This window comes from Equus asinus, chromosome 10, assembly GCF_041296235.1.
Source record: "Equus asinus isolate D_3611 breed Donkey chromosome 10, EquAss-T2T_v2, whole genome shotgun sequence".
In the NCBI taxonomy this organism is placed as follows: Eukaryota; Metazoa; Chordata; class Mammalia; order Perissodactyla; family Equidae; genus Equus; species Equus asinus.
This window is the reverse complement of record NC_091799.1, coordinates 54,868,149-54,895,120: the sequence shown is the minus strand read 5'-3', so window position 1 is coordinate 54,895,120 and position 26,972 is coordinate 54,868,149. Positions and strand designations below refer to the sequence as shown.

General features: G+C 52.4%; 1 protein-coding gene across 4 annotated transcripts in view; it reads right to left on the bottom strand.

Annotated features, from left to right (window-relative positions):
• SLC25A42 (solute carrier family 25 member 42) overlaps positions 1-26,972 on the bottom strand; it is a 36,537-nt gene that overhangs the window by 8,502 nt on the left and 1,063 nt on the right. For all 4 annotated transcript variants that reach the window (XM_044773156.2, XM_014865171.3, XM_014865168.3 and 1 more), the window contains exons 2-3: positions 3,726-3,838; positions 155-260 (exon numbers count right to left, since the gene is read on the bottom strand). In XM_044773156.2, coding sequence (XP_044629091.1) covers positions 155-260; positions 3,726-3,806 — 187 coding nt within the window. In that variant the 5' untranslated portion in view covers positions 3,807-3,838. The remainder of the gene's footprint in view (positions 1-154; positions 261-3,725; positions 3,839-26,972) is intronic.

Here is a 26,972-nt window from a genome sequence, read left to right as displayed (position 1 = left end):
GGCAGCCCCTGGACACTAACAGAGTTTCTAAGTGGGTTTTAAAGAGGCATTTTTAAAGCCAATTTGCAGTGCAGTTTGGGGGGGCTGTGGAGGAGGACGGTGACTGCCTGGCAGCATCTCTATTGCACGGAACAGACGGACAGACCACATTTACCTTGGAAGATGATTTTGGTTCGGTCTAGGGGAGCTACTGCCGTTTTGGCGAGAGCACCAGCCAGGGCCCCGGACAGGAGGGAGCTGAGAACTTGCCTGTGATCGCTCTGCAAGAAAACACCCAAACGCGTGGGGTCAGAGAGGGAGGAGAGGGGTCTGCTCTACTGGGGACGGTGCCCAGTACCCAGGAGGACTGCCTTCCCCCCACCCCTGGTCCAGGGCCTTGAGGTGCACAGTGGCCAGAGCAGTGTGGCCCTGCTGGGCCCTGGTGCCATGGGGCACGAGGCAAGCTGTGCTGAGTCCAGCGGCTGCAGAGCCTTCAAAGGACACAGTGAAGACGGCCCGGGCAACATGAGAGGTGACGTGCTATCTCGGCCATCCCAGGAGGTTCCAAGTTCTCGGTCCCATAATAGGACTGACCCCAAACAGAAGAGTCACCTGACCCATCCCAGGCGAAAACTTTGGTTCCGCCCACCACCCATGTGAGCCACACTCCTGCGCTGCAGCATTTCAGAGCAGTCAGGAGGGCCCTGGTGGTCTGGGGACCAGGCAGGGGGGTCAGGAAAGCACATGGACTCTGTGGCAATGCATCCTCTTTCCACAATTTTCTGTCAGGACTTCAGAGGCCAGCATCTGTGGCTCTTCATCCAGCCAAGGCGAGGATGACTGATGGTGATGGCGCTGACCCACGTTGAGTGCTCCCTCCACCAGCTTTGGACGTGGGGCCAGTGCTTTCTCACATCTTCTCCAGGCTCCCTGATCTCCCACTTGCACAGCCCTCCTTCCCTCGCAGGTCCATCTGAGCCTTAAGGAAGCCACCTGCTCATCAAGTTAGAGTGTCCATTACCCCAGCGGGCTTGGCTACAGAACTCTCAGTGAGCAACTGTGGGGAGCACTCTGGAATGTTCTAGAGTGGAAGCACATCCATCTTTCCTGGCTCCGAAATGAGTAAGGAAGGCGAGGGGCGGGTCATTCAATAATCCCAGAAATCTGTGAAGTCTGATGCGGACCAGACACCCTGAGGGGCCTGGGGACACACAGCATGGGGTAGGGGTATGTATGAGCTCCCACCACCCCCATGGGGCTGCCAGTCCACAGGGAGAGCCAGACGTGAATTAAATCTTCAGACAAATATGCACAGTCACCAACCCAGGAGGGGATGTGAGGAGGGGGGCTCAGGATTCTGGAGACAGGATAGGGGGTGAGGGGCTGAGGTGTAAGTAACTGGCATATGTGTGACAGTATTAGAGGGGGGCAGAACAGAATACTCAGAGGCCTCAGTGAAAAGGAGCAGGTGGCCCTGGGGGACCACAAGGAGGGCAGGGTGGCTGACCCAGGGAAAGGGAGGGGGACAGGGAAGGGAGAAGAGATGAAAGGTGGGTGGGGGCTGGACACAACCTGGGGGCCCCACAAGGAGGCTGGTCTTTGCCCAAAGAGACATGGAAAAGCATGGAAGGGGGACAGGCCATTTTAACTGTAACCAGAAGAGGTGACTCCTGCAGAAACCCAGGATGGACAGGCAGAGGCTGGGATCAAGAAGGGCTGTGGGAGCCTTTAGGGGGTACAAGTGGCAGCCTGAGTCTGAGTGGGCATTGGCAGGTCTCCCCGGAGCACGTTCAGCTCAGTGGGTGGCTCAGGGGTGAAGAGCTGGGCTCCATCCAAGTCTGTCCACATACCTTGCCTGAGTGTGGGTTCTGCCCGACCGACCACAGTGACCACATGGCCTCTCTGGTCTGGGTCCAGCTCCCAGATGCTCTCCCGAGGGTCTCAGATGCTCCCAGGGGCTGTTTGCCCCACCACCTGGGCCTGCCCCTGTAGGGCTCTGGCCTTTCCCTAATGCCCCCATGCCCCCTCCAACCAGCCCAGCCCACTCCCCCCTCAAAGAACAGATTCCATGGTAGTGTTCCCCTCCAAGTTTCTGAGCCTGAGCTTCAGCGCAGGCTTCCATCCTCTTGCTTCCCAGAGGCCCAGCTTTGGGGACCGCTGCCTTTTCCAGGTCACACAGCAAGGTTCTGGACATCTGGTCTTGTTGGCTTTGAGGGGTATGGATGTCAGATGCTCAAATGCTCAGTCGTGTTCCTGGTACCACTCCAAGGGCCGACGGGCCCCCTGCCTCCATTTCCTCTTTGTGAATCAATGCAGTGACTGCTGCCCTCGTGGGCCACTGTGAGCAGAGGCAACACCCCAAGCACGGGCCCTCCCTGGGCCCTGTGGGCACTAGAGGTGGAGCTGACGTGTCCCTTCCATCTCCTTCCCCAGGTTACTTCCTATGCAGTCTGCGGTTCTTAAATCACAAGGCACATCGGGACACATATGCCCTTAACCCCTAACTTGCGAGGTCGTACTCCGGGGACATGCTGTGAGCCCACTTGCCGTGCTCAGTGGAGGCTGCTGCCTTGGGCTGATGCTTCCAGTGACTCTTAAGTGACCACGGCTGGTGTGTTCATAAAGAGCTGGGCACAGGCATCACCGAATGGTCAGAGTCTCCATACCCACTATATAGACAGAGCCTGCAAATGAAGGATGAGGAGACAGCCCAGGAGAGAGAAAGTGGGCAAGTCACAGACGGGATCCACACTGGCCGTGAACACCACAAGAAGATGCTTGGCTTCTCAACCAAAGAAACGGGACTTTACAGAGTGAGCGCTGCACATTAGGCTTGCCGAGCAGACCAAAGCTGATGTGGTTGTGCCAGCCAGGAGAGAGGAAAACCTGCGCTGTCTGTCCCTGCGCACATGGGCGCCGGGGCCTTGTACTGCGCGTGTCCACTTGGCAGGATCCAGCCAGCCAGCCAGCGGAGGGAGGATGCGTCTCCCTCATGCTCTGCCGGGAAGCTCACTAGACTGTGAGGGCTGGCCGTGCCAGATCTGGGGTTTGGCAGCCCCGCCCTCCCCCCCCCCCCCCACGTGGTGACAGTGGCCCCACCTGCTGGCCCAGCGAACCAGTCCTCTCACCCAGCTGGCACTTTGCAGGGCACCTGGCACTTCCCCTGGAATTCGGGGAAAGGTTGGGAGGACTGAAGATGACGCTTCAGCCTTTGACCCCGTGGACTTTGAGAAGTGCCCGTGGCGCCAGAGTGGGGATAGGTTTCTGCATGGGGCTGGGTCAGTCTGCGTTCCAGGTTCAGCCCGGTGAACTTCTATCTGCTTCTACAGTGAACAAGGACAGGGCTGATCTGATTTCTTTAAAAGGGAACGTACATTCAATTGAAGGGTGGAATCAGAGATGGACTTCAGAGCACCCTCCCCCACGGTGGGCCCCGCCTTTGGCTAATTCTTTTGTGTTTGCAAATCTGAGTGAGAAAAGGGGCTCAAGGACACTTTTTGATATTCCACATTTGGGCGAGGTTCTGGCTTCTTGGCAAGTGGTTGGGCCAGCTGGATCCACATCACAAATGGGGCTCTAAATGGAAAAGGAGGTGGCCGGCCTGTGTCCCACCTCCCCCCACCCCCTGCCACATGGCGCACTGATGCAGCTCCAACCTCAGTGTGGGGGAAGCGATTTGTAACGAGGTGCAGGAGCACTGAAGAGGGACCCTGTGATAACGCCCATCCAGGAGGCCAGGTACTTGCCTTTGAAGAGACGGGTGAAGACAGGACAGCCTCGGCATCCTCACGCAAACGCACCGCACCTTCTTTCACACCATTACCCATTCCAGGCCTGCTCAGGATGGCGAGACTGGGTCCTGGGGAGTGAGAGGGGGTGTGGGGAGACCGGGTGAGAAGGGGGCCTCCCTCACCCGCCTCGGGCCCGGGACTCATCCTGAAGCCAGAACTGCCTGTGCAAGAGTGCTTTTCTTAACCTGGCCTCTGTCCCCCTGCAGGGGAAGGACGCCCACACTGGCATCCAGATGCGGCAGTCCTCAGTGCTGATCACTTAATCATTTACAAAGGCCTTTCTCATCGGCTCTTTTATTTGATCGTCATAAACAGGTCTCTGAGTTGTCTGTTTTTTTAAACCTAGCAGCAAACAGGTAGATGGGCTCAGAGAGGTTAAACCACCCCAGTGAAGTCACAGCAGGAGGTACGGATGTGGTGGGCTGTGGGGTGGGCTGTGGGGCATGGAGGCCGGAGGGCCCTGCCTGCCTGGAGTCAAAGGCCCATTTGGCTTATGTCAGCTTGGACCTGAGTTTCCGTCCACAGAAATACTTTTAGAAAATTAATCTTTTTCCTACCATGTGGCTGCCTGCTTTTTGTGGCCAAATTTACAGCAAAGGGCTCTAATACTTGAGGATTCCTCTCTGGAAACCTACATTTATCCTCCCGGTGGAAGTGCACGCAGAGCTCAGCAAACCACAGTGAGGGGACCAGAAGGAAAAAAGGACGAAGGACAGGTGTCACCGAGATGCTTCCATGCATCAGTGTCCTTTGAAGTCTGGGTTCCTATGCTTTAAATGATCCAATAAATCAATACACTTGACTGTAAAATGATGCAAATGATGCAGATGCACCCAGAGCGGGCCGTGGAAGCCCCTCAGGACCTGCAGGTCCTCCCAGGCACCCCGTATCAATGCCTATGCGGAATGTCCTAGAATGCGCAAGTGTGATTCTGCTCCACTTGCCCTCTGCCACTGACTGTTTTCCCACCTAAAACAGGCCCTGGCTCCGGGAGGAACAGCAGCTTCCAAGATGGAGCAGGAATAGAGGATGAGCCTGGAGCACCCTGAAGTGCCAGGGAGTAACCAAAACCAATGGGGGTGTGACAGGGGGACAAGGGAGCAGAATCAACGTAGCCAAAGCTGGAACAGATTGAGCAACAAAATCAATAAAGCAGTGTTGGATTATAAAAACTCCAAAGTGTAAAATAGCCACAAGTCCATACTGATGTAAATGAAGGGACACATTTCCCACGCAGAGGAATTCCAGATGACTTGTGCAGATGCTCCACCCTTGAGGAGGGGTGCGTGACCCCTGACCCCTTAGCTGTGGGCTGTACCTAGTGACTTCCTTCCAAAGGGTACAGTATGGAAGGGAGCACAAGAGTCACATTACAGTGGAGACACCTGACAGATGCCACCTCAGCCAGGTGATCAAGGTCACATCACAGTGATGCTGTGTTGATGGCATGTGCCCTGGACACGGTATGACGAGAGGGGCACTTCACCTCTGTGCTCCTCCTCCCCAAACCTGTCCCCCAGTCTAACCACGAGAAAAACACCAGACCGACTCCAACTGGGGGCATCCTACAACATACCCGCCCAGTCCTCCTCAGAACTGTCAAGGTCATCAGAAACAAGAAAGTCCGAGAAACTGTCTTAGCCCAGAGGAGGCTAATGTGATGACAAATGTCATGTGGGATCCTGGGACAGAAAAAGGACACTGGGGGAAACTGAGGAGAGCCGAATAAGGTCGAGACTTTAGTTAATAAAAATATACTAGAATTTGCTCATTAGTTGTGACAAATGTACACGCTAACATAAGATGTCATTGAGAGGGGAAACTGGGTGTGTGGGGCATGGGGGAATCTCTATCACCTTCGCAATTTTTCTGTAAATCTAAAACTGCTCACAAAGAGACACGAGGCCCTAGCAATCTTTTCAAGCCCGTTGCTGGGGGTACAGGTCAGTGGGATTCACTGAGGCTCTATCACTCCCACCCCCGGCACATCCCCTATTGTCTTAAGCCCCCAAGTTTGCGGTGATTTGTTACAGCAGCCCCAGGAAACTAAGACAGGGCCCTTTGCAGGGGTAAACCGGGGGCCGCCAAGTTCCCAGCACCCAGCAGAGCGGGCCTTGGGCCTGTGCACTGCTCCAGCAGAGCCGCCTCCTGGCACCTCCCAGGCCTGCAGGGTGGGAGGAGGAGATTCCTGTCCTGGGGGAATGCGGGGGGGGGGTCCTCAAGATTTTGTCCCTTGGGCCAAAGGCTGATTTCTCTAAGAAATAAAGAGCTCTTTCAAATTGGTAAACAAACAAACAAACAAACAAAAAACCCAAGACAAAAAAAGGCAAAGAAACAACCAGCTCGTGGAGAAGGAAACAAATAACTTAAAAATATGACAGGTGCTGACTGCGCTCAAATTGGAGAAAGGTGGTTTTCCCCTCTGGTGAGGGGCTGTTTGTCTGGATGGGGGCAGTAACCCAACTGCGTGATGAGATGAGGGGAGGCCGAGGGTGGCACCTCTTTGTGGGTGAATTGGCAAACGCCTAGGAATGTGTGCTGTGCCCCCAACACGTGAGCACAGACTTGTGGGCCAGTAAGGCCACTGCCCGCTGCTGGTCGCAGTGAAGGTCTGAAGGTCTGGTGGGGAGCTGTAGGTGGGTGAGAAGAGGGGAGAGGTGACCTAAGCCCTCATGTGAGAATGCCTCCCAGCCCATTACTAATGGGCGAACTGACCTGGACCTGTGTGGGATGCTGTCTAGAGCTAAAGAGCAGAAGCAGACCAGGTGTTTTACTGTGTGCTGTCCACAGTAATGGGGACTCGCGGACAAGTGAGGGGCTGAGGGCAGGTGGGGCCTGACTTGTGAAGTATAGACTCCCCTGTAGTCGGCACTTCTCCTCCCCGCACTTACCTATCCACCGATAACAGAGAGAGGACAGGACACACCCTGCTCCCCCTACCCCCGGAGTGCCCTTCCCTGGTCAGACCCCTCCCACTGAACTCAGGGACCCCATCTATACTCCCTGCTGGCCCCCAACCCCTGCAACTGCCACATGATTCTGGATTCATGCACCCCCACCCCAGGGAGGTCCCACCTCACTGAATGGGGCCTCCCACTGCCCTGCACAGTGTCCAAGCTCAGAACGGTCACCAGGCCCCCTTGTGCCACCAATGTGGGGACACCCTGGCCAGGACTTCTCTGTACCCAGCCCCCTAGGTCGGGCCCAAGAACAAGGGCTCCTTGGGCATCACTTCACCTCTCAGAGTCTGGAGCTCCTCATCTGTCAGTGACTGATAGTGACTGACAGCCCATGTGGACAAGGATGAGGCCTGGAATGTGGCAGGATGGCCTCAGCTGGTGCATGCCCTCCACCGTGCCAGAGCCGCCTGCCCCGGGTCTGCAGGAGGTTCTGGCTTCCTTTGGTCCCGGCCTGCAGCACGGGCTCTCTCCCTCTCTCCAGGGCACAGGCCCGGGCTCTGCACCTCTGGACCAAGAGGGTTTCATAACATTCTTTTGTTTCTTTTGTACCTTGTTTCTTCCACTGTTGCTAGTAATACCAAGTTTCTTTCTTGTTAAAACAATTTTCATATATTTATTAGCTGACCAGTTATTTAAGAAATCTTCTAGATTATAACCTACATTAGGAAACACATTTTGCATCACAGGTTCACTTACACTCACACACACTCATGCCTGAATGTCCTAACTAGAACAAAAATTTCAGCAAGTAGCTGATAGCCCTTTTAGCCGCAATGTGCTCTGCCTTCTTCCCCACCCCACCCCCACCCCAGTTCGATTTCAGTAAAGCTGATCATAACCACCTAAACTGATTGCATGAATCTGGGTCTCAATCAGCAGGCTGAAGGAACACTGTGTCCCAGGCTGTGGTTTGAGAGGAGCTCTTCATATCCTTCTATATCTTCATGTCTTGGATATTTTATATTACATATGAATATATGGGTATACACACAAACACATATGCATGCATTTGAAGCTCTAACCTCAGAGTTAAATACAAATTTCCTTTTGAGGCAGTAACACAAAATATCCTTTAGATGAATTAAGTTAGAAAACCGTGGGGCCGGCCCTGTGGAGTGGTTAAGTTCACGCCCTCTGCGTGGGCGGCCGAGGGTTTCATGGGTTTGGATCCTGGGCGCGGACATGGCACTGCTCATCCAGGCCATGCTGAGGCTGCATCCCACATGCCACAACTAGATGGACCCACAACTAAAAATATGCAACTATGTACTGGGGGGCTTTGGAGAGAAAAAGGAAAAATAAAATCTTTTAAAAAAAGAAAGAAAGAAAACCGAAGGGTGAAGTGAATCCTAGAAGAGGGGGTGCAGCCAGCAGAACGGGGGGAGGAGGTCCCCAGGATCTCAGAGGAACCGGTCCCAGGAGTCACCCTGGATCCCTCATCACAGCAGAAGGATTGCTCTCTGGGGTCAGAAGTGCCCTGTGTTCTCTGAGGTTCAGGTATGCGAAGAGGAGAAACGAAGTCACAGCCTGGCCCTGGGGACGAGGGTGAGATCAGGGTGCCACTTGCTCCGGGTGACACTTTTGCTCCTTAATAAGCAATTGCACACCTGGCCAGGACTTCCAGGAAGATGCTAAACCAAGACAGTACTTCATAGGCATCATTTGGCAGGGAACAAATACTTTTGGTTTTGCTCCAAACCCACACTTGGACTTCTCAAAATGTAAGACACTCACAAGGTCAAAGATGTACTTATATAAAATAGTATTGGGAGGATGGAACATTAGATTAGGCCAGTTGTAAATGTTTGCTCCTAAAAAAACAATCTTTGACTCATACAACTCAATATCAAATAAAACAAAGAATCTGATTAAAAAATGGGCAGAGAATCCGAATAGATATTTTTCCAAAGAAGACATACAGATGGCCAATAGGCACATGAAAAGATGCTCAGTATCACTAATCATCAGGGAAATGCAAATCAAAATCACAAGACGGGGCTGGCCCTGTGGCCAAGTGGTTAAGTTTGTGCCTTCTGCTTTGGCAGCCCAGTTTTGCTGGTTCGGATCCTGGGTGCGGACATGGCACCGCTCATCAGGCCATGCTGAGGTGGCGTCCCACATAGCACAACCAGAGGCACTTACAACTAGAATACACAACTATGTACCAGGGAGCTTTGGGGAGAAGAAGAAGAAAAAAAAAAGAAGATTGGCAACAGATGTTAGTGCAGGTGCCAATGTTTAAAAAAAATTCACAAGGAGATGCCACCTCACATCTGTCAGAATGGCTATTATCAAAAAGATGAGAAACAGCAAGCGTCAGTGAGGATGCGGAGAAAAGGGAACCCTTGTGCACTGTTGGTGGGAATGTAAATTGGGGCAGCCACTATGGAAAACAGTATGAAGTTTCCTCAAGAAATTAAGAATAGAACTACCATATGACCCAGCTATCCCACTTCTGGGTATTTATCTGAAGGAAATGAAAATACTAACTTGAAAAAATATATACACACCTCTATGTTCACCGCAGTATTATTCACAATAGGAAGACATGGAAACAACCTAAGTGCCTGTCCATGGATGAATGGATAAAGAAGATGTGGTAATAAATACAATGGAATACTAGTCAGCCATAAAACAGATGAAATCTTGACATCTGTGACAACATGGATGGACCTAGAGGGCACTACGCTAAGTGAAATAAGTCAGAGAAAGACAAATGCCATGTGATCTTACTTATATGTGGAATCTAAAAAAAATAAAACCAAGAAAGTGAACTCATAAATACAGAGAACAGATGGGTGTTTGCCAGAGGTGGAAGGTGGGGGTGGGTGAAATGGGTCAAAAGGTACAAACTTCCAGTTATAAAATAAATAAGTCTTGGGCATGCAATGTACAGCATGATGACTATACTTAATAAGACTGTATTGCATATTTGAAAGTTGCTAAGAGAGTATATCTTCTTCTTATTATTTTTTTAAGATTTTATTTTTTCCTTTTTCTCCCCCAAACCCCCCAGTACATAGTTATATATTTTTTAGTTGTGGGTCCTTCTAGTTGTGGCATGTGGGACGCCGCCTCAGCGTGGCCTGATGCGCAGTGCCATGTACATGCCCAGGATCTGAACCAGCAAAAACCCTGGGCTGCCAAAGCGGAGCACGTGAACTTAACCACTCAGCCACAGGGCTTGCCCCAACTAAGAGAGTAGATCTTAAAAGTTCTCCCCATGAGAAATATCTGTGTGTGGTGATAGGTGTTAACTAGACTTATTGTGATGATCACTTTCTGATATATACAAACATTAAATCATTATGTTGTACACCTGAAATTAACGTTATATGTCAATTATATCTCAAGTGAAAAAGAGACAATCTCTGGAAAAAGATGGGGGAGAGCTCAGAGCTCTGACCCTCAGCATCCCCCCCAGGGTCCCCAGCGATATGGACATCCTGCTGCCATGCCTCAGTCTTGGCTCCTTTGTTGGAATCTCTGACCTCCCGAGACTGTGTCCTGTGCATGACCACCAGGATCTCATGGACCCAAAGACACACATCCACACTCTGCGTGCGGGCGACACTGGCTCTCCAAGGGTCTCTGTGTTCAGCTGGGGAGCCCAACTCTCGGTCCAGCACTCTAGACGCCTCTTCTCCCTAGGGAGACCTGCGCTCGCTCTCAGTGCTGTGGCTTCCTTCTGTAGCTGGTGAACATCCCATGACCAGTGGTGGCTTTCTGCCTACACGTTATGTCTGTCAATATTTACGTGGACGATGCCCTGGCAGCCACTCTACTGAGCACACTGCCCTGTGGCTCTCTCTCCAGAGGAGAATCTGTTTTAAAATTCAAATGCACATTCCTCAATTCAGAGTGGAAGCTGAGCCACCTCTGAAGTGAGCCACCTGCATGGTCTCAGGTGGTGAAGAGAGAACAAGTGCCTACGCGGAACGATGGTGGGGACAGGATTGCTGTGAGGGGCTGGGGGGTCTGGGATTGTTCCTTCAAAATACCATCAGCACAAGAAAAGAACAATTTGTAACTGTGTATGATGATAGACCTTAACTAGACTTATTTGGTGACCATTTTGCAATACACACAAATACTGAATTATTATGTTGTACACCTGAAATTAATATAATGCTATATGTCAATTATATCTCAATAAAAAATGCAAAACAAACAAAAAACCCAAAAACTCTTCAGGTAAGAGAGAGAGAATATACACTGAGACAGTGGCCAAACCATACACGACGCTGGAACTCTGACCCACCACCTGTGCAGCCACCAGCCAGGGAGGCAAGCCACAACCCCTGAGGCAATCAACCCCAAACAGCTAGGACTTGGTCAGTGACTGCAGCCTCCCTAATTTCGGCTCCTGCTTCCAACTTAGGACCGAGAGAAAGCCAAATATGCCCTCCTGACCAGCGACACAGGACACCTGCTTCTCGTCAGCTGCCCCAGCTTCCACATGCCAACAGCCTCTGGTGGGCACACCTGCGCCTTCACTTCTCCTCTCCCCTGCCTGCCTTTGATTCTCTGCCAAACGCAGTGATGGCAACTGCCCGCTTGCTCTAGCACACTCTGAATAAGCAGGCTCTATTGTTCTCATTTGGGGGGTCTTCCTCTATTTCCACAGGTAACTGAAGGTTACAGGGTAGAAGAGGCAGCTCTTTCTTATGGTAGAATTTCAACCAATAAACGTACAAGAAATGATGGACACAAAGTCATCGTTAGGCAAATGCCAGAATCCACTGCTGCCATCAAGAACCACAAGTGGATGGACGCTAAGATGAAGGAGTGAAAACATGACAAGAAACAGGGTATCCAGTGGTCTCTGAGCATCTACCCACAAAACACTTAATAATTTCTCTGGGCAGAGAAACCTGGCAGACCTCACCTTGATCCAAGTGATCAAGGTCAGCACCAGTGATGGCTCGTACCCCCAACATGATACACCAGGAAACACACAACATCACTTCTGTGGGATTCCTGCCCAAGATGCACAACCCCAATCTAATCACAAGGGAACTTTGGGCAAAGCACACTGAGGGACCCGCTACAAACCACTGAGCAGTTTTCAGCAACCATGTGGGGGTCGTGGACGATGAGGAAAGACTAAGGATCCATCACAGTTCAGAGGAGACCTTGGAGACGTGAGGACTAAATGCAGCGAGGGAGCCTGGACCAGAAAAAGGGCATGAGGGCAAAAACGGGGGAATCTGACTTCGGTCTGGAGATGAGTTCCCAGTGTTGCCTCAATGCAAATTGAGAACCTCTGGTTCTGGTCACCATGTGGTGATGCAAGATGCTAACACTGGGGGCAGCTGGGTGAGGGGTACACAGGAACTCTCAGTTATTTTTGTCACTTCGCTATAAGTCTAAAATTATTTCAAAATAAAAAGCTAAAAAACAAACAAACAAACAAACAAAAATGCCTTGAGAAATCCAGGAGCTTCTGGGATGTGCCAAAAGTTTCAGAGAAACATATTTCAGATGTCTGTTGCCATCGAGGGGCTTGCCGGTGACCTGGCTTGTCCCTGTCCAGTCAGTGTTTCAGAGCCAGGGGTCATGGTCACAAGCTGGGGAAGGGTGCTGGCAGCCGTGAACGCCCCATCTCAGGGATTTGTGCTGCCCGGTTTGTGGGGGGACCAGTGCTCTTCTTGGCAGGCACACTCTGACCCTGGCTGCTCCTCAGAGCTGGGTGTTGGGGGTCAGCAGCTGTGGGGTCTCCAGCTGGGGCCTGTCTCTCACTGCACATGTGGGTGAGAATGGGTGAAGACAGACACTCAACACAATGGCACAACACCACCTATTGTTTATTACCTCCCTCTGCCCTGTGCTCTCTCACTGGCCAGCCTTAACCAGAGCATCAGTGATATTTTACAGATGGGGAAGCTGAGGCAGTGTGAGTCCTCGCCCGAGGGTGATAAACATCATCATTAATCACCAAATGGCGGTGTCACAGCCGCTGTTTTATCTCCCCATTTTACCGAGGAGACATGGAGAAGCTTGGCCAGACCAAGGACAGAGGGAATCTGGGCCCCGGAGCAGGACTCCAAAGCAAAGGCCATGTCCTCCTCCATGGAGCCCCAGCCCCATGGCCAGCCTCAACACCATCTCAACCTGAACAATTCTCCTAGAGAACCACGAGCCTCTTAATCAAGACTTTGCTTAACCTGAGGAACAACAGTGCCGGGGAGGCAGGGGGAGGGTCTGGAAGCACTCGGATATCCCCTGAACGCAACTTGCAAAGCCACACAGAACACAAACAACCTGTCCACTGAAGCATTGCAGGACAAAGGTGACAGTATGGACTGCCAGGCTGAGATCCGAGTGGGCTGGGAGCCCCATTGGCCGAGCCCAATGCCTGAGGCTCCGTTCTGGAACAGAAGCCTGGAAGAGGCAGTCAAGGGGCCTGCTGAGCACTGGCAGGTTTGCAAGTCAGAGTACACCACCTAGGTGGGATCCTGGGTAACTCATCCCTGTTGTTGGCTGACACCAAAGGGCTACTTGGTAGATGGAAGCCTCTGAGGGACCATGGCCCAGTGTCTGGGGGCCTGACACGTTTCAGTCTTGCAGCTGGAAGAAGGTGGCCCTGGCCTGCTGGCTCCCGCAAGCCTGGAAGAAGCCAGTGTAAATCATGTCTGGGAGATGATACACTGGGCCTTGCATGATTTTAAAAATCGAATATCCTGAACCCAACCTAAGGTAACGAGGCACATGGGAGACCACATGCCACGTGCGAGGAGAAACGATGACACACAGGCGGGCTGGGCAGACACCGCATCTGAAAGGCTGATGGGAGTGTGCTGGAAGAGCCCTGGCCATGCCCCTTCTGGCTGTGGGGCTTCAGGTGGAGGGCTCCTGGCAGGGCAGGTGGATTAGGAACAGTGGGCAGTGACACGTGGAGGTACTGATAAGATAAATAAGCAGCAGGGGCCTCTTGAGACCCCCAAATGTCATGGCTGCAGTTCCAAGAAGGACGACCATGTAATGGGAGCTTGGCCTGTGGCATCAAGGCAAAGGGAGCCTAGGCTGACCTGGTCGGCAAGACTGTTATTACTCCTTTTCCAATGTGACCATCAACAGAAGTCCAGGCTATTTGGTTTCACCAGTTATTGCCCAAATCTCCCTTTTCTGTCCCAGAATCTCATCTATGAGCCCGAGGTCTTCTCAGTCCTGCAGGATGCCACCCCTACGCCCCCTAATCTGGGTTTGTCTGATGTATTTTCCTTTTTTTTTCTGGTGAGGAAGACGGCCCTGAGCTAACATCTGTGCCAATCCTCCTCCACTACAGATGTGGGACGCCAGCACAGAGTGGCTTGATGAGCAGCGTGTAGGTCTGTGCCTGGGATCCAAACCCGCAAACCCCAGGCTGCTGAAGCGGAGCAGGCAAACTTAACCACTATGCCACCAGGCTGGCCCTGTCCGAAGTATTTTCTCACCACTAGCCAGGGGTTGTGAGGTCTCAGAGGGACCACAGAGGTGAGGAGCCCTCCCAGTCACATTACACCTGAGTGCACAGACTTAATCCAGGTGAGATGAACCCAGGCCTCTTGCTTAAGGTGGGGTCTGCCAGGTGTCTCCATCAAGTGACCTTTTCCCCTTTCCAGACTCTTCTTTGGTATCAGCCTACCCTCGGGGGTGCGTTAAGCTCCACCTCTGGAGGGGGAGAATCGACATACAGGACTTAGAATTCTTCCACAGGAACCACGGTCTCTTCTCCCCCATTTATTTACTTATTCAGTCACTTATTCGGATCAGTCTGGTCTCGTGGATGTCCACTTTACCCTCTGGGTTAAATCAGATGCTCTGTTATTTACTGTTCTGATCTTCCAGTGCTGGCCACGGACTGCGAGCCATTTTCCACTCACTGAGGTGGAGAGGCAGGTTTGGGGAGGGAGGAGAGACGGAGACCTGAGGACGATGAAGCGGTCGTCCAAAAGATCCTGGCAGCAAGGGACAGATATCAACATGCGCATGTGGGCCTGAAAGCGACTGTGGAGATACAGGGGGCTGTGTGGTTGTGCACAGGGGCACGGTGGGGCGGCGGGGGAGGCGGCGTGTGCTCCTGTCTGAGGCCAAGCGCCCACAGCTCCACAGCCTGGTCCTTGCTGCTCCCACATCTTCCCTCCACCCCAGGCTCATTGTGCTGCCCTGGCTTGTGTGATAGCTCTCTGCAGGATCCTCAGGGCTGCCCGTACCTGTGCAGTGGGTACTGGGGAATTCACCCTGTCGCTCCCAGTAGGAGGAGCCCAGACAGAAGGAATGGTGTTGCTGGGCAAGGTCAATACCAAGTTGGGATCCCATGAGTGGGAGCCAAAGGTCCTGGAATCCTATCATCCTGACACTTGGAGTGATAGTCCTGGAAAGGGGAGATGTGAGGACCACCCTGGTCCAATATTTAAAGGGCTGTGGTGGGCTAAGTAATGACCCTCAAAGATGACTATCCTAAGCCCTGGTACCTGTGAACATGTTACCTTACATGGCCAAAGGGACTTTTCAGATGTGATCAAGTTAAGGGTCTTGAGAAGGGGAAACTGTCCTGGATCACCCCAAAGTCATCACAAAGTCCTTAAAAGAGGAAGGCAGGAGGGTCAGAGAAGGAGATGCGACAGTGGAGGCCAATTTCAGAGATTTGAGGATGCTGCAATGCTGGCTTTGGAGGTGGGGGAAGGGGCCACAGGCTGAAGCATGCAGGTGGCCTGTAGAAAGTGGAAAAGGCAAGGACATGGACCCTGTTGTAGGGTCTCCAGGAGGAACGCAGCCCTGCAGTCCCATTTTAGACTTCTGACCTCCAGAACAGAAAGCGTGGCTTTCGTCCTCCACAGGTATGGCAGTTTGTTACAGTGGCCACAGGAAACTGACACAGGGAAGGGCAGCTCGCTGAGGCAGTGGCCCAGTGGGACAGCTCAGGGGAGTCACAGGGAGGCCTATTCCAGGACAACCTGAGACTGAGAATGCCAGGGCTGCCCACAGTCCAACCGCTGCCCCTGGGGAGTGTGGTTATTCACACGGTGGTAGGCACCCAGAGGCTCATGCGTGCACAGGTAAGGTGCCCGCCCTCCCGCAGCAAGCAAGACAATTCATGGAGTGACACATGCTATGAAGGAAGCCAACAGAGAGATAGGTGCATGATGGGGGCCCAGACTCAACACTGGGTAGTCAGGCCGGCCTCCCCGAGGGGCCACATCAGAGCTGAGGCCAGAATAAACAGGGAGCAGGCGGGAACTTTGGCAGGTGCTGCATTCCAGGCAGTGAGACAGGAACTGCAAAGGCCTCAGGGCAGGAACCAGCCAGCCAGTGAGAGAGACGGGTTGAGGGGGGCAGGGGTCCCTCAGGTGACAGGATGGGGTCTGATGGAGGGAAGCAGAAGGGGACTCAGGAGCCCACCCAAGTTCTGCCTGAGACCTGGGGGTGGTGGGGCCCTCTTCTGGGATGGGCCAATGTGCAGGGAAGAGGCCAGCAGGGTGGGTGGCCCCCATCCAAGGGGCCCCCCCACCCTCGGCAGCATTCTCATCCACAGGGATGGGTGGTCTTTGCCCACCCACCACCCCAAGTTTCCCAAATGAGAAGAGGTTGTCAGGACTTCTGGTCCCACCTGGTGGTTCCATTACACCACCAGGGAGGATCTGAGGGCAAAACATACAACACTCCCAAGTTTAATTAAAAACAGATACAGCTGACTGGCACTGGAAACCACCCAGGGGAGGGCCTGTCCAGGCTGTGCTTCCTCTCACCCACTCGCCCTGTGCTCTGCTTCATCACCTGCAGCCAGGTGTGGCTCCTTACAGGTCCCTTAGTGAAGAGCCACACCCTGCCCTCCGCATAGTCTCCTGTCAAGGAAGCATCTCCTTGCGTAATCGGGAAGGCAGAGTCACAGGTTCATGGCCGGCTTTGCCCTTCACCAGGTGCGCACCCTTGGGCAGGTCCCCAGCTCCAGGGGACCTAGGCTTTCAGGCCTGTGAGCTGGGCTGGAGGCTTCCACCTGGAGTGAGTGAGCCCGAGCACAGGACCACGTCTGACCCCATCCTCCCACAGTCTGCCTAAACTTGCCCAGAGAACCGGGAGTCCTCACCCACCAGGAATGTGAGGCGGGGCAGCTACTGTGGAAATCAGTCTGGGGGCTCCTCAACTAGCTGAGCGTGGAGTTCCCATGTGACCCAGCAATTCTGCTCCTAGGCACACACCAGAAGAACTGAAGACAAGCATTCAAGCAAATCCTTGTACATGCCTGTGCGCAGCAGCACTGTTCACAATGGCCAAGAGGTGGAAACAACCCAAATGTCCATCAACAGATGATGGACACACAAAATGTAGTCCATCCACACCCTGGAATACTACTCAGCCATAATAAGGACTGAAGCTCTGACACACGTTACGATGTGGATGAACCTCAAAAATACACTCAGTAAAAGAAGCTGGTCTCAAAACACCATATACCACGTGATCCCATTTATATGAAACATCCAAAACAAGTGAATCTAGAGAGACAAAAAGCAGGTTGCCAGAGGTGGGGGGAGGAGGGAATGGCGAGTGACTGTTAATGGGGGTGGGGTTTCCTTTTGAGGTGATGGAAATGTACCTTTTGAAGTGGTGGTTGCACAACATTGTCATCGCACTAAATGCCACTGAATTGTACACTTCAAAAAGGGGGAAAATGGTAAAAATGTGCATTCTGCACAAAAAACCTCCCCGGGCTACCCACCTGCCCTGGGAGGCCGTCCTCTGCTCTAGCAGGATCGTGGGGTGGGAAGAACCTGGTAACGCCTCAGGTCTCCCTTTTCTCATGGACCCTACCCTCCCTACTGGGTTATTTTGAGTCAGATGAACTGTGTACACACTCTGAGGAGGCGGCAGCACCACTGAGTAGGTAGGGGGTGTGGGCAGACGACCCACATATGGATGATGGTGAGTGGAGCTGTGTGGGAGGAGAGACATGGGGCAGGGTGGGGTGGGGGTTTGTCCTGGGATCCAGGGAGGCTTCCCGAGGAGTGTACAGGGTGGGAGGTAGTGGGGAGGAGCAGCCCACGCAGCGGAGCAGCAAGGAGGAGGACCCCCTCCCTGGGCTGGAGCAAGCTCAGGTCAACCAGGGAAACAAAGAGAGGATGGGTGTCCCTGGGCTGGCGGGGAGGCACAGAGCACCCCACCCTGCACCCCTGCTGCTTCTGCCACCTCTGCACCTTGGCTTCTGCCTGTCCCAGCCAGGAGCCTCCCCACACTCCTCCCGCCGGGCCTCTCCTTGGGGTTGGTAATGTCACTTGGAGCTCTGAACACCTGCCTGGCAGGATGCCATATCTCATGGCGATGACAAGCATCCTTGTGGACACAACCCCGACAGCCACCCACAGGAGAACAGATTTGTACAGGTGGTATAGTCACACAATGAGGACTACACGACAACACAGAAGGACAAGGTGCTGCCATGTGCAATGACAGGGCTGCATCTCACAGAACAGTGGAGAGAGAGATGGCGACACAGAAGACGGCACTGAACGATTCTGTCTAAGTAAAATCCAGGCACAGTAACAGTGTGGTCCGTCCACACAGTGGAATGTTATTCAGCTTTAAAGAGGAAGCAAATTCTGACACATGGTTGAACCTTAAGAACATCATGCTAAATGAAATAAGCCAGTCACAAAAGGACTGAGGTCCCTACAAGAGTCAAATTCACAGAGACAGAAAGTAGAATGGGGGTGCCAGGGGCTGGGGAGTTAATGTTTGATGGGGACAGAGCTTCAGTTTGGGAAGATGAAGAGTTCTGAAGATGGATGGTGGTGACGGCTGCCCAACAATGTGGGGGTACTTAATGCCCCTGAACTGTACGCTAAGCTTAAGACAGTACATTTTATGTTGTATATATTTTGTCACAATTAAAAAATAATTCCAGCACAGATAAAATGCATTAGCAGTGGTAAAGGTCAGAATGGAGTTACTTTAGAGAGTATGGCGGGAAGGGAGTGTAGAGGAACCAGTGGGGAGCCTGAAATGCTCTGTATCTTGATCAAGTTTCAGGTGTGAACACACGTGTAAAAATTCCTTGAGCTGTACACTTAGGAGTAATTCAGTTTACTGTATGTGACACCAAAATAAAACATTTTTAGGGGCCGGCCCGGTGGCACAGCAGTTAAGTTTGCACGTTCCGCTTCTCGGCAGCCCAGGGTTCGCCGGTTCGGATCCAGGGTGCGGACATGGCACCGCTTGGCAAAAAGCCATGCTGTGGTAGGCGTCCCACGTATAAAGTAGAGGAAGACGGGCATGGATGTTAGCTCAGGGCCAGTCTTCCTCAGCAAAAAGAGGAGGATTGGCAGTAGTTGGCTCAGGGCTAATCTTCCTCAAAAAAAAATTTTTTTAATAGTAAAACAAAAACAAACCTGCCCACCCCCTCCCAGCCACTGGCCTTGAGTCCGAGCACTGTGTCCCTAACTCCCAGGGGACTCTGACAGCCCCGGGGGAGGCCTGCACTGCTTGCTATCCGTGTCCTCCTCCTCACCTCTGGAGATCACCTGCTGATGACCTGCCCATGACTACGAGTCCAGAGGAGACGGGTAAGCTCCTGGAAGGAGGGTACCACATGCAGTGGACATCTGGCCCCCTTCTGGAGACAGCACCCTCGTCAGCCACCCACTCTGCCCTCTGTCACCTTGGAGAAGGGGGGCTGACCCTCCCCTTGACTCCACAATGACCTAGGTGACCCTGGTCAAGTAATGACAGCTCACATTCCTGGGTTTGGGGAGCCAGACCCAAAGAGTGAAATTTTTGAGGGAGCCACTGGGCCAGAGAAGTGCTCTTTCTCTCTCCAGGGAGAGCCAAGGCCAGGACGGGGAGGCGGATGTCTGCAGACTCAGGGTGTCTCAGGGCCCAACGGTGCTGGAAGAATCTGGAAGTTGCCAGAAGCCCACCAAGCCCCCTTGTCAGTTCAGCCAGTTTGGGATGGGTTTCTGTCCCTTGCACTGCCCAGAGCCCTGACAAGAGCCCAGGGACACCCAGTGTTTCCCTGATGCTCCTCCAGCCCTGTGCTGTATTTCCAACCACGGACAATGTCCTGCGGCTCCAGTGGGCCCAGCCTCAGCACTCTCTTGAGGTACCTTTAACAAGTACCCATGAACTGGATTCAGGCACCAGCATGTTCCCCGGAGGTGGGGTGAGAACCTGGGGGCAGGTGTGGAGGGGCCACCTCTGTATGCCATGGAAGGCGGCATTCACAGGCCAGCCCCAAATAACAAACGTTCACCTCTTCACACACTATTTCTGTTCAGGCAATCCTTCCACTCATCAAACCGAAAACGAAGTGAAGCAGGAGTGGGGGCAATTCGGCAATATAACTTACTGAACAGCACTGTCTGGGAAATCTGACCCAGGAGCCACAGGATCTTCGGTAGCCCAGTCTATGAGCCTAATGCTGCAGCCACGCCAGGTGCGCGGCTGTTCTAATACACACACAGATGCACACACACACACACAGGCATGCCGGACTCGCTCAGAAGCTCCCTGGCTGGGGCCACGATTCACGCCAGTGTGTGGCAGGGGCACCAGAGAGCTGGGTGCTCCACCCTGGGGGATGTGGGAAATATTTGCACAAACGGGGCAGTTTCTCGCTCGATGGAGTTTACAAGCAGCCATGGCACAGTTCCCATAATCTCTTGGTAAACGGAAGCCAATTAACATCCTATCTGCCTGTTGATAAAGGCTGTTTTCCTTTCTGGTTACCGGGCATCAACTTCTGCCTAAGAGAGCTGAAGCGTCTTACATAACGGCTGTTCCCTGTTAACCCCGGCCCGACCGGCTGCTGCACCTTTCTCCCCGCTGCATTCGCTTCTGTGTATGCCTTTCAGACAAACTCGGGTCACTGTAACCCCGTGCTGCAGTCTCTATGGGTCAGACATGCAGGCATCCACATCCTGAAAGATCCGGAACATCCTATGGTCAATCACTGACCTTGGTTCTTGCAGACAGTGCTGCCAACAACTGCCATCGAGTGCCCTTGGAGTGACCTGAAACAAACGGAGGCACTCAACGGTTCTCACACTTCTCTGCTAAGAGGGTGTACTGTGTAACATCCTCACCCCAAAAGCCTTGTGTTCTTGCCAAATGGAGCCTGACATGGCGCTCGCACCTACTCAGTTATTTGCAGGATGAGTGAACTAATTCCCTGGATGCGCTAAGTTGTGCTTTGGCTGCACTTCCCCCATGCCTGGCAAACTCCTCTGAATCCTTCAAAGCTCATCCTAATCGTCCCAGCCTCACCTCCCAAAGTTAGCTGCTCTGCCCCGCGCTAAGATGTGTGGTTCTCTGCCACGCAGGGAGGGACCGCTTTCCATTCCCTCCTCCGCTAGGCTGGGGGTCCCTGGAAGGCAAGGGCCTGGGTCACGCTCAGTGTCTGTGCCTAGCAAGGCAGTAGAGGCATATAACTGCAGACAGGTGCCTTTGCCATCCGTCTTCTTGCCCTTCAGGCATCCTTCACATGGCAGCAGGAACACACCTCTTCAATCACTGTCTGCCTCATTCTCCAAGCTGGAGCATGTACAGGCTCCCTGCCATGCCATGCTGGCATTGTGGGAAGACAGGGTCCAGCATGTGACCTTGGACACGTCACTAAACCTCCCTAGGCCTCAGTTTCCTAATCTGTCACTATCTTCCCAGGCTGGCGCAGCTCAGGTGGGTCAGAGGTGTTGCTAAGTATCATTCTCCCTAATAAGGCATCACATGGGGCTGGGATGGAGCCCATCTACCACCACCTGGCCCTACTGAGCAGGCGTCCTCACTTCCCAGATCTCACCATTCGGCCCACAGCCCCCGACAGTGGGGCCTCCAAAAGGGCTGAGCATCGGTCCCTGGCATCCAGCCCCCCACGCCTCCTCCTCCAGGTTCATCTCCCCAAAGTATTGGACAAAACTTGGATGGCAGCACCTCACTGCCCACAAATGATGGTCATTTAGGAAGTGCCTATTCCCCACGAAGCACTCTGCCATGCCACCACTGGCAGTGCAATCTCCAACTCTCACATTCAGGGCTGACTGTCATCTGGTTCTGACCAAGGTGCTCCAGGCAAAAGGTGCTGCTCACAGCCCTACACCTTCCTGGACTTCAAGATCTGGCTCTTACGCATCCCTTACCAGCCCCACGCTAGGCGAGCCACTGGCCAAGACTAAGGAGGCCTGACCAGCAATAGGTCCGTCTCCCCACTGTGCTGGAAGCCAGGCGACCCACCTAGTCCCCTCCCCTCTCGAGGTGGCAGGAACACCACAGCAGGGGAGGGACAGGGTCCTCATATTCCTCCAGCTCTGAGCCCTCCACCAAGTGTATCCAGGAGCACCTGTCCCAGAATCTCCGGGGACACTAGTGCAGGACTCCTGACTCCTCCCCAGACTTATTAAGTCAGAGCTGCTGCAGAGTGAGGCCTGGGAACCTGCCCTTCAGACAGGACGAGGGCGAGACGAGCTGTGCTGACCAACACTGCAAACTGGGCAGGTCTTGGGTCAGCGTGGCTGTAATCATACTTAATTGAAACGTACATATTCACTTTTTTGACTCATCCCATTGCAAAGGCATAGGGCGTGGAGATGGAGCAATGGCTCTAACATCTGTCAGGAGCTCTGTGCTGGCACATTTCATCATGGAAGCTCATAACCACTCATGAGGCAGGTCTCCTGGCCTGGTCCTCATCTCACAGCAGGGAAGACACAGGTGGTCAGGGGTTCTGAGCTTGGGTCTACTGACCATGCCCTGCCCACAGAGGCCCTGACATGAGTCCTCTCCTCTGCCAGCTTCTCCTGCGTCTTGCACTAGCACTATTACCAGGTCCCTCGATCCCCTCAGGCTCCTCTCCTGCTCCCCAGCCCTCAGCCTTCTCTTGGGTCCTACAATGTCCAGGTTTACTCATTCCCTCTGCTCACAATTGCTTTGCAATCGAGCTCCTTGCTGGCTTTCAGATTTCCAGGAGCTTTCTTGGCCCCCTGAATTAGCAGCCCCAGTCTGCGCTCAGGACTGATCAATTACAGTGCCCTAATCACTTGGTGATGTCTGATCCACGTCTATGTCCCCCACCCTTCTGAGCCCCCGTGTTTCTGTCTCCTCTGCACCAGCACACAGATATTTACAGACTACACAATGATTGTATCATAAGGCTTCAAATGTCTTCCACTCCTGGGGTGATGCTGGAGGCTGCGTTCTGGAATGGCTTACAGACGTCTATGGCTAATGGCGGCTGAAAGCATGGCACTCTTGGTGACTTATTTGGAGGAGGACAGGTGTCTGGATTCAGGCTGACATAGGTCCATCCAGGCTCCCCCAGATTTTTCTGTGTGTCTTTGGGCAAAGGGCCCTTGAGTGTTGGTCACTCTTCTGTAAAACTAGGATGATCTAGCACCAAGCTCTAGCCTGGTAAGCACGAGCCAAGGGGTGGCAAAGAGCAAAACTTAGACGTACACAACCACTTGTCCGGGTCCTTGCCAGCTCTGAGCAGATGCCTCTATCTTCCAGGAGAGTGGGAGCACACAGGGCCCGCGTACACAGGCTATCCAGAGGGGTTGGGTAATGTGCTCCAACCCTGCTGGCCTTGTCTTGCCTAAAACAGCAGAGGTAGCTGGACAAGCACTTCCTCAAATAACGTCCTGACAGAAATGCTGGCTTCCCAGCTGTAGGGGTTAAATGGTGTCCCCCACAGTTCATGTCCACCCAGAACCTCAGAAGGTGACCTTATCTGGAAATAGAGTCTTTGCAGATATAATGAGTTAGGGATATCAAGAGGAAATCATCCTGGATTTAGGGTGGGCCCTAAATCCAATGACAGGTGTCTTTATAAGAAGACACACACACACAGGGAGAAGGCTGTGTGGAGACGGAGGCAGAGATCAGGGTGATGCAGACACAAGCCAAAGAACCCCAAGGGGTGGCGGTAGCCACCAGAAGCCGGGAGAGTGGCCTGACACGGATGCCCCCTCAGGGACCCCAGTAAGAACCAACCCTGCTGTCTTAGTCCATTTGTTCTGCTGTGACAGAGTACCACAGACTGGGTGGCTTATAAACAACAGAAATGTATTTCTCCCAGTTCTGGAGGCTGGAAGTCCAAGACCAAGGTGCCTGCAGGTTTGGTGCCTGGTGAGAGCGCTCTTCCTGGTTCACAGATGGCCGACTTCTCACTGTGTCCTCACAGGGTGCAAGGGGCACTGGAACTCTCTTGTGCCTCTTTTGTAAGGGAATTAAACCCGTTTCCTGAGGGCTCCACCCTCAAGACCTAATCACCTCCCAAAGCCTCCACCTCGAAAACACGAAGACGTTGGGGGTTAGGTTTCAACATATGAACTTGAAGGGGACACAAACATTTAGTCTACAGCACCTGCCAACACCTTGATTTTGGCTTTCTGGCCCCACAACTATGACAGGATAAATTTCTGTTGTTTTAGCCAACCGGTTTGTGGTATAATTTGTTACGGCAGCCCAGGAAACCGATACAGCAGGATTCTGAGACGCAACCTCCCAGTGCAGCCTGTCCGGCGGCTAGTGACCTGCCCATGGTCCTGAGGTCACTGCTCTCCTCTCTGGACCTTACAGGCTGTCCCGCTGGCAGAGCTTCAACCAAAACCTGGCTTCTGCTGCTCTTTGTTGAGACCCTGGAATCCAAGTGCTCAGCTGCAGCAAAAGGTACTCAGAGAAGAAAACAAATGTTGACAAGTATATTTTAAAAATAGCACAGTGACCAGGGAGGGGCCGCTGGGGGCAACGTTCTACTTCTTGACCCAGCTGTTAGTTTTATTATTCTTTCTACCTTCTTTTTTTCACAGGTACACTATATACTTTTTATTAAGAAGTACTTCATATTTAAAATAAAACATACAATGCGTTCTTAAAAGAGCTTGTTTGCAAAACCCAAACAATCTAACAGTTCTGATCCTCTCAGTATTCCTCTAATGTCTAACTGCCAAGAGAGAAGAGAAAAACAAAAAATGGGACGACGTGTGGAAAACACCTGACCTCAGGCTGATGACACCCTCCCACCTGGCCCCAGCAGTGGGGAATCTTGGACAACTCAGGAGAATCTCAACACAGCTTCCCAAACAGACTTAATGTCTGACTTGTCTCAGTCTCACCAGATACCCTCGTTCTTTGGCTGGATCCAAGTGAAAAAAAAAAATTAGCCAACAGCTAAACAGTTCTTCTAGCCAATTGTTCTTGTTGTGCCAACATCTCAGGAACCCCCTCCTGGGACTCTGGGCGATGCCTGTGTCTCTCTCTTGCAAGGACCCTCCAAACCCAACATTTCCTTCAGAGCTTCACAAAGGAAACACTCAATATTTCTTGGATTGAACTTCAGTTTGACTGTGGAAGAGAAACAGAAATCTAACGTTTAATCACCACCACACAAGCCAGAACACCTAAGAGATGGATAGGAAGCATGGAAGCAATGTTCAAAAAGATCTCTTGACGGGCCAGCCCAGTGGTGCAGTGGTTAAGTTCCCACGCTCTGCTTCAGCAGCATGGGGTTTGCCAGTTCGGATCCTGGGCATGGACCTACATACTGCTTATCAAGCCATGCTGTGACACGCGTCTCACATATAAAATAGAGGAAGATGGGCACGGATGTTAGTTCAGGGCCAATCTTCCTCAGCAAAAAAAAAAAAATATATATATATAAATAAATAGAGAGGATTGGCAGCGGATGTTAGCTCAGAGCTAATCTTCCTCCAAAAAAAAAAAAAAAATCAAAAAGATTTCGTGGGCTGTTTTTTACCTATCAGCTTGGAGAGACCAGAAGAGCTGATAATAACTGTCCTGGCTGTTGGGGGAGGAAATAAGCATTCCAACTTCACAGCTCAGAGAAGACTGTTGACAGCACAGCCTCTTCAGAGGAACATTAACCATTGAAAATGTATGCCTTTTGGCCTGGCCACTCCTAGGAAGCTGCTGTGTGGGATGTAAACTCCATGAAGACAGGGAGGTTTTGAAGTGTCTGTGCACCGCTGGAGCCCCCACATCTTCACTATGTATTTGCTCATGCACAATTCTACCTATTCATCACAGCTCGGTTTACAGAAGAGCAACAACTGAAACAGTCATCAGTAAGGGACTCATCATGACATCAACACACCTGTTTGGTAAAATCTGATGCAAATTTACCTGTGGTTTAAAAGGGGTGGGCGATACACCCCCCCCCCCCCACCAGCCATAGACTATCTCTGGAAGGAAACAGGAGAAATTATGAAAGGGGTGCCTCCAGAGGGGAACGGGTGCAGACAGGGAGAGAGCTGCCTGGTTCTTACTGTATGCTCTTTTGTACTGTTTGTTTTTTTTTACCATGTACATCAATTACCTTGTCAAAGTTAATTCATGTATTTGCATATATATATATACAAATGTGTGTACGTATGTACATATGTGTGTATACGTATATATGTACACCTATACACACACATACACACACAAGTTTTAAATGGCTCCTTTTGAATTTGGACAGAGAACCCCAATGGCTTCAGTTTCCACAGGAGAAGCTGAAGGTGATGTGACCCTCTGGAACATTCCAGCACCATCTTTGCAGGGAGAGACAGGAGGGTGGTAAGAGGCGCTATGCAAGCCTTACAGGAAACAGCACCACATTATTGCTTTTCAACAACAAAGCCACTCGCGTCCTTCTATGCTGCACACTTACAAATCACACTCCTGGGAACTTGAAAAGTTCCAGAAAAATCATTATCGCAGCACCATGACAGGCTCCAGTTTTGTGGTTTGGCTCTAAGCAGCTGCAACATTCGCCTGCCTCACTCAAAAGAGTTTCCTTACTCTCTCCGTTTATCAGCTTCAAGGGCCCCAGGAGTTCTTGCAGGCCAGCGGGCAGCCTCGGTCTGCAAGAGCTGGAGCCAGAGGCCCGGCAACTCCCTCCCAGGTGACCCTGCCGGCCAGGTGGCACCCCAGGTGTTGAAGCAGCACTCCTGTGGCACCCCCACCCCCACCCAGCCCCAAGGCTCAGGACGTGTGCTCAGGCAGCGTCCAGGGGCCGCCCCTTCCAGCTCAGCCTTTCTGAACCCAGTCAAAGTCATGACTCCTGAGGAACAGCTGTAGGGAGGGTGGGGGGTCCCCTCCTCTGCCAACCCGTCAGAGACAAACACAACAGATGAGCAAAGTGAGGGAGGTCCACAAAAAAGGGTCAGCAATGCTCAGGGAGGGGTGGGTTCTGCCTCTCCAATTCAAGTAGCTTTAGGTTTGTTGCTGGTAAAATGGAGATAATTCTGGTTTTGTCTGACTGATGAGATTAATC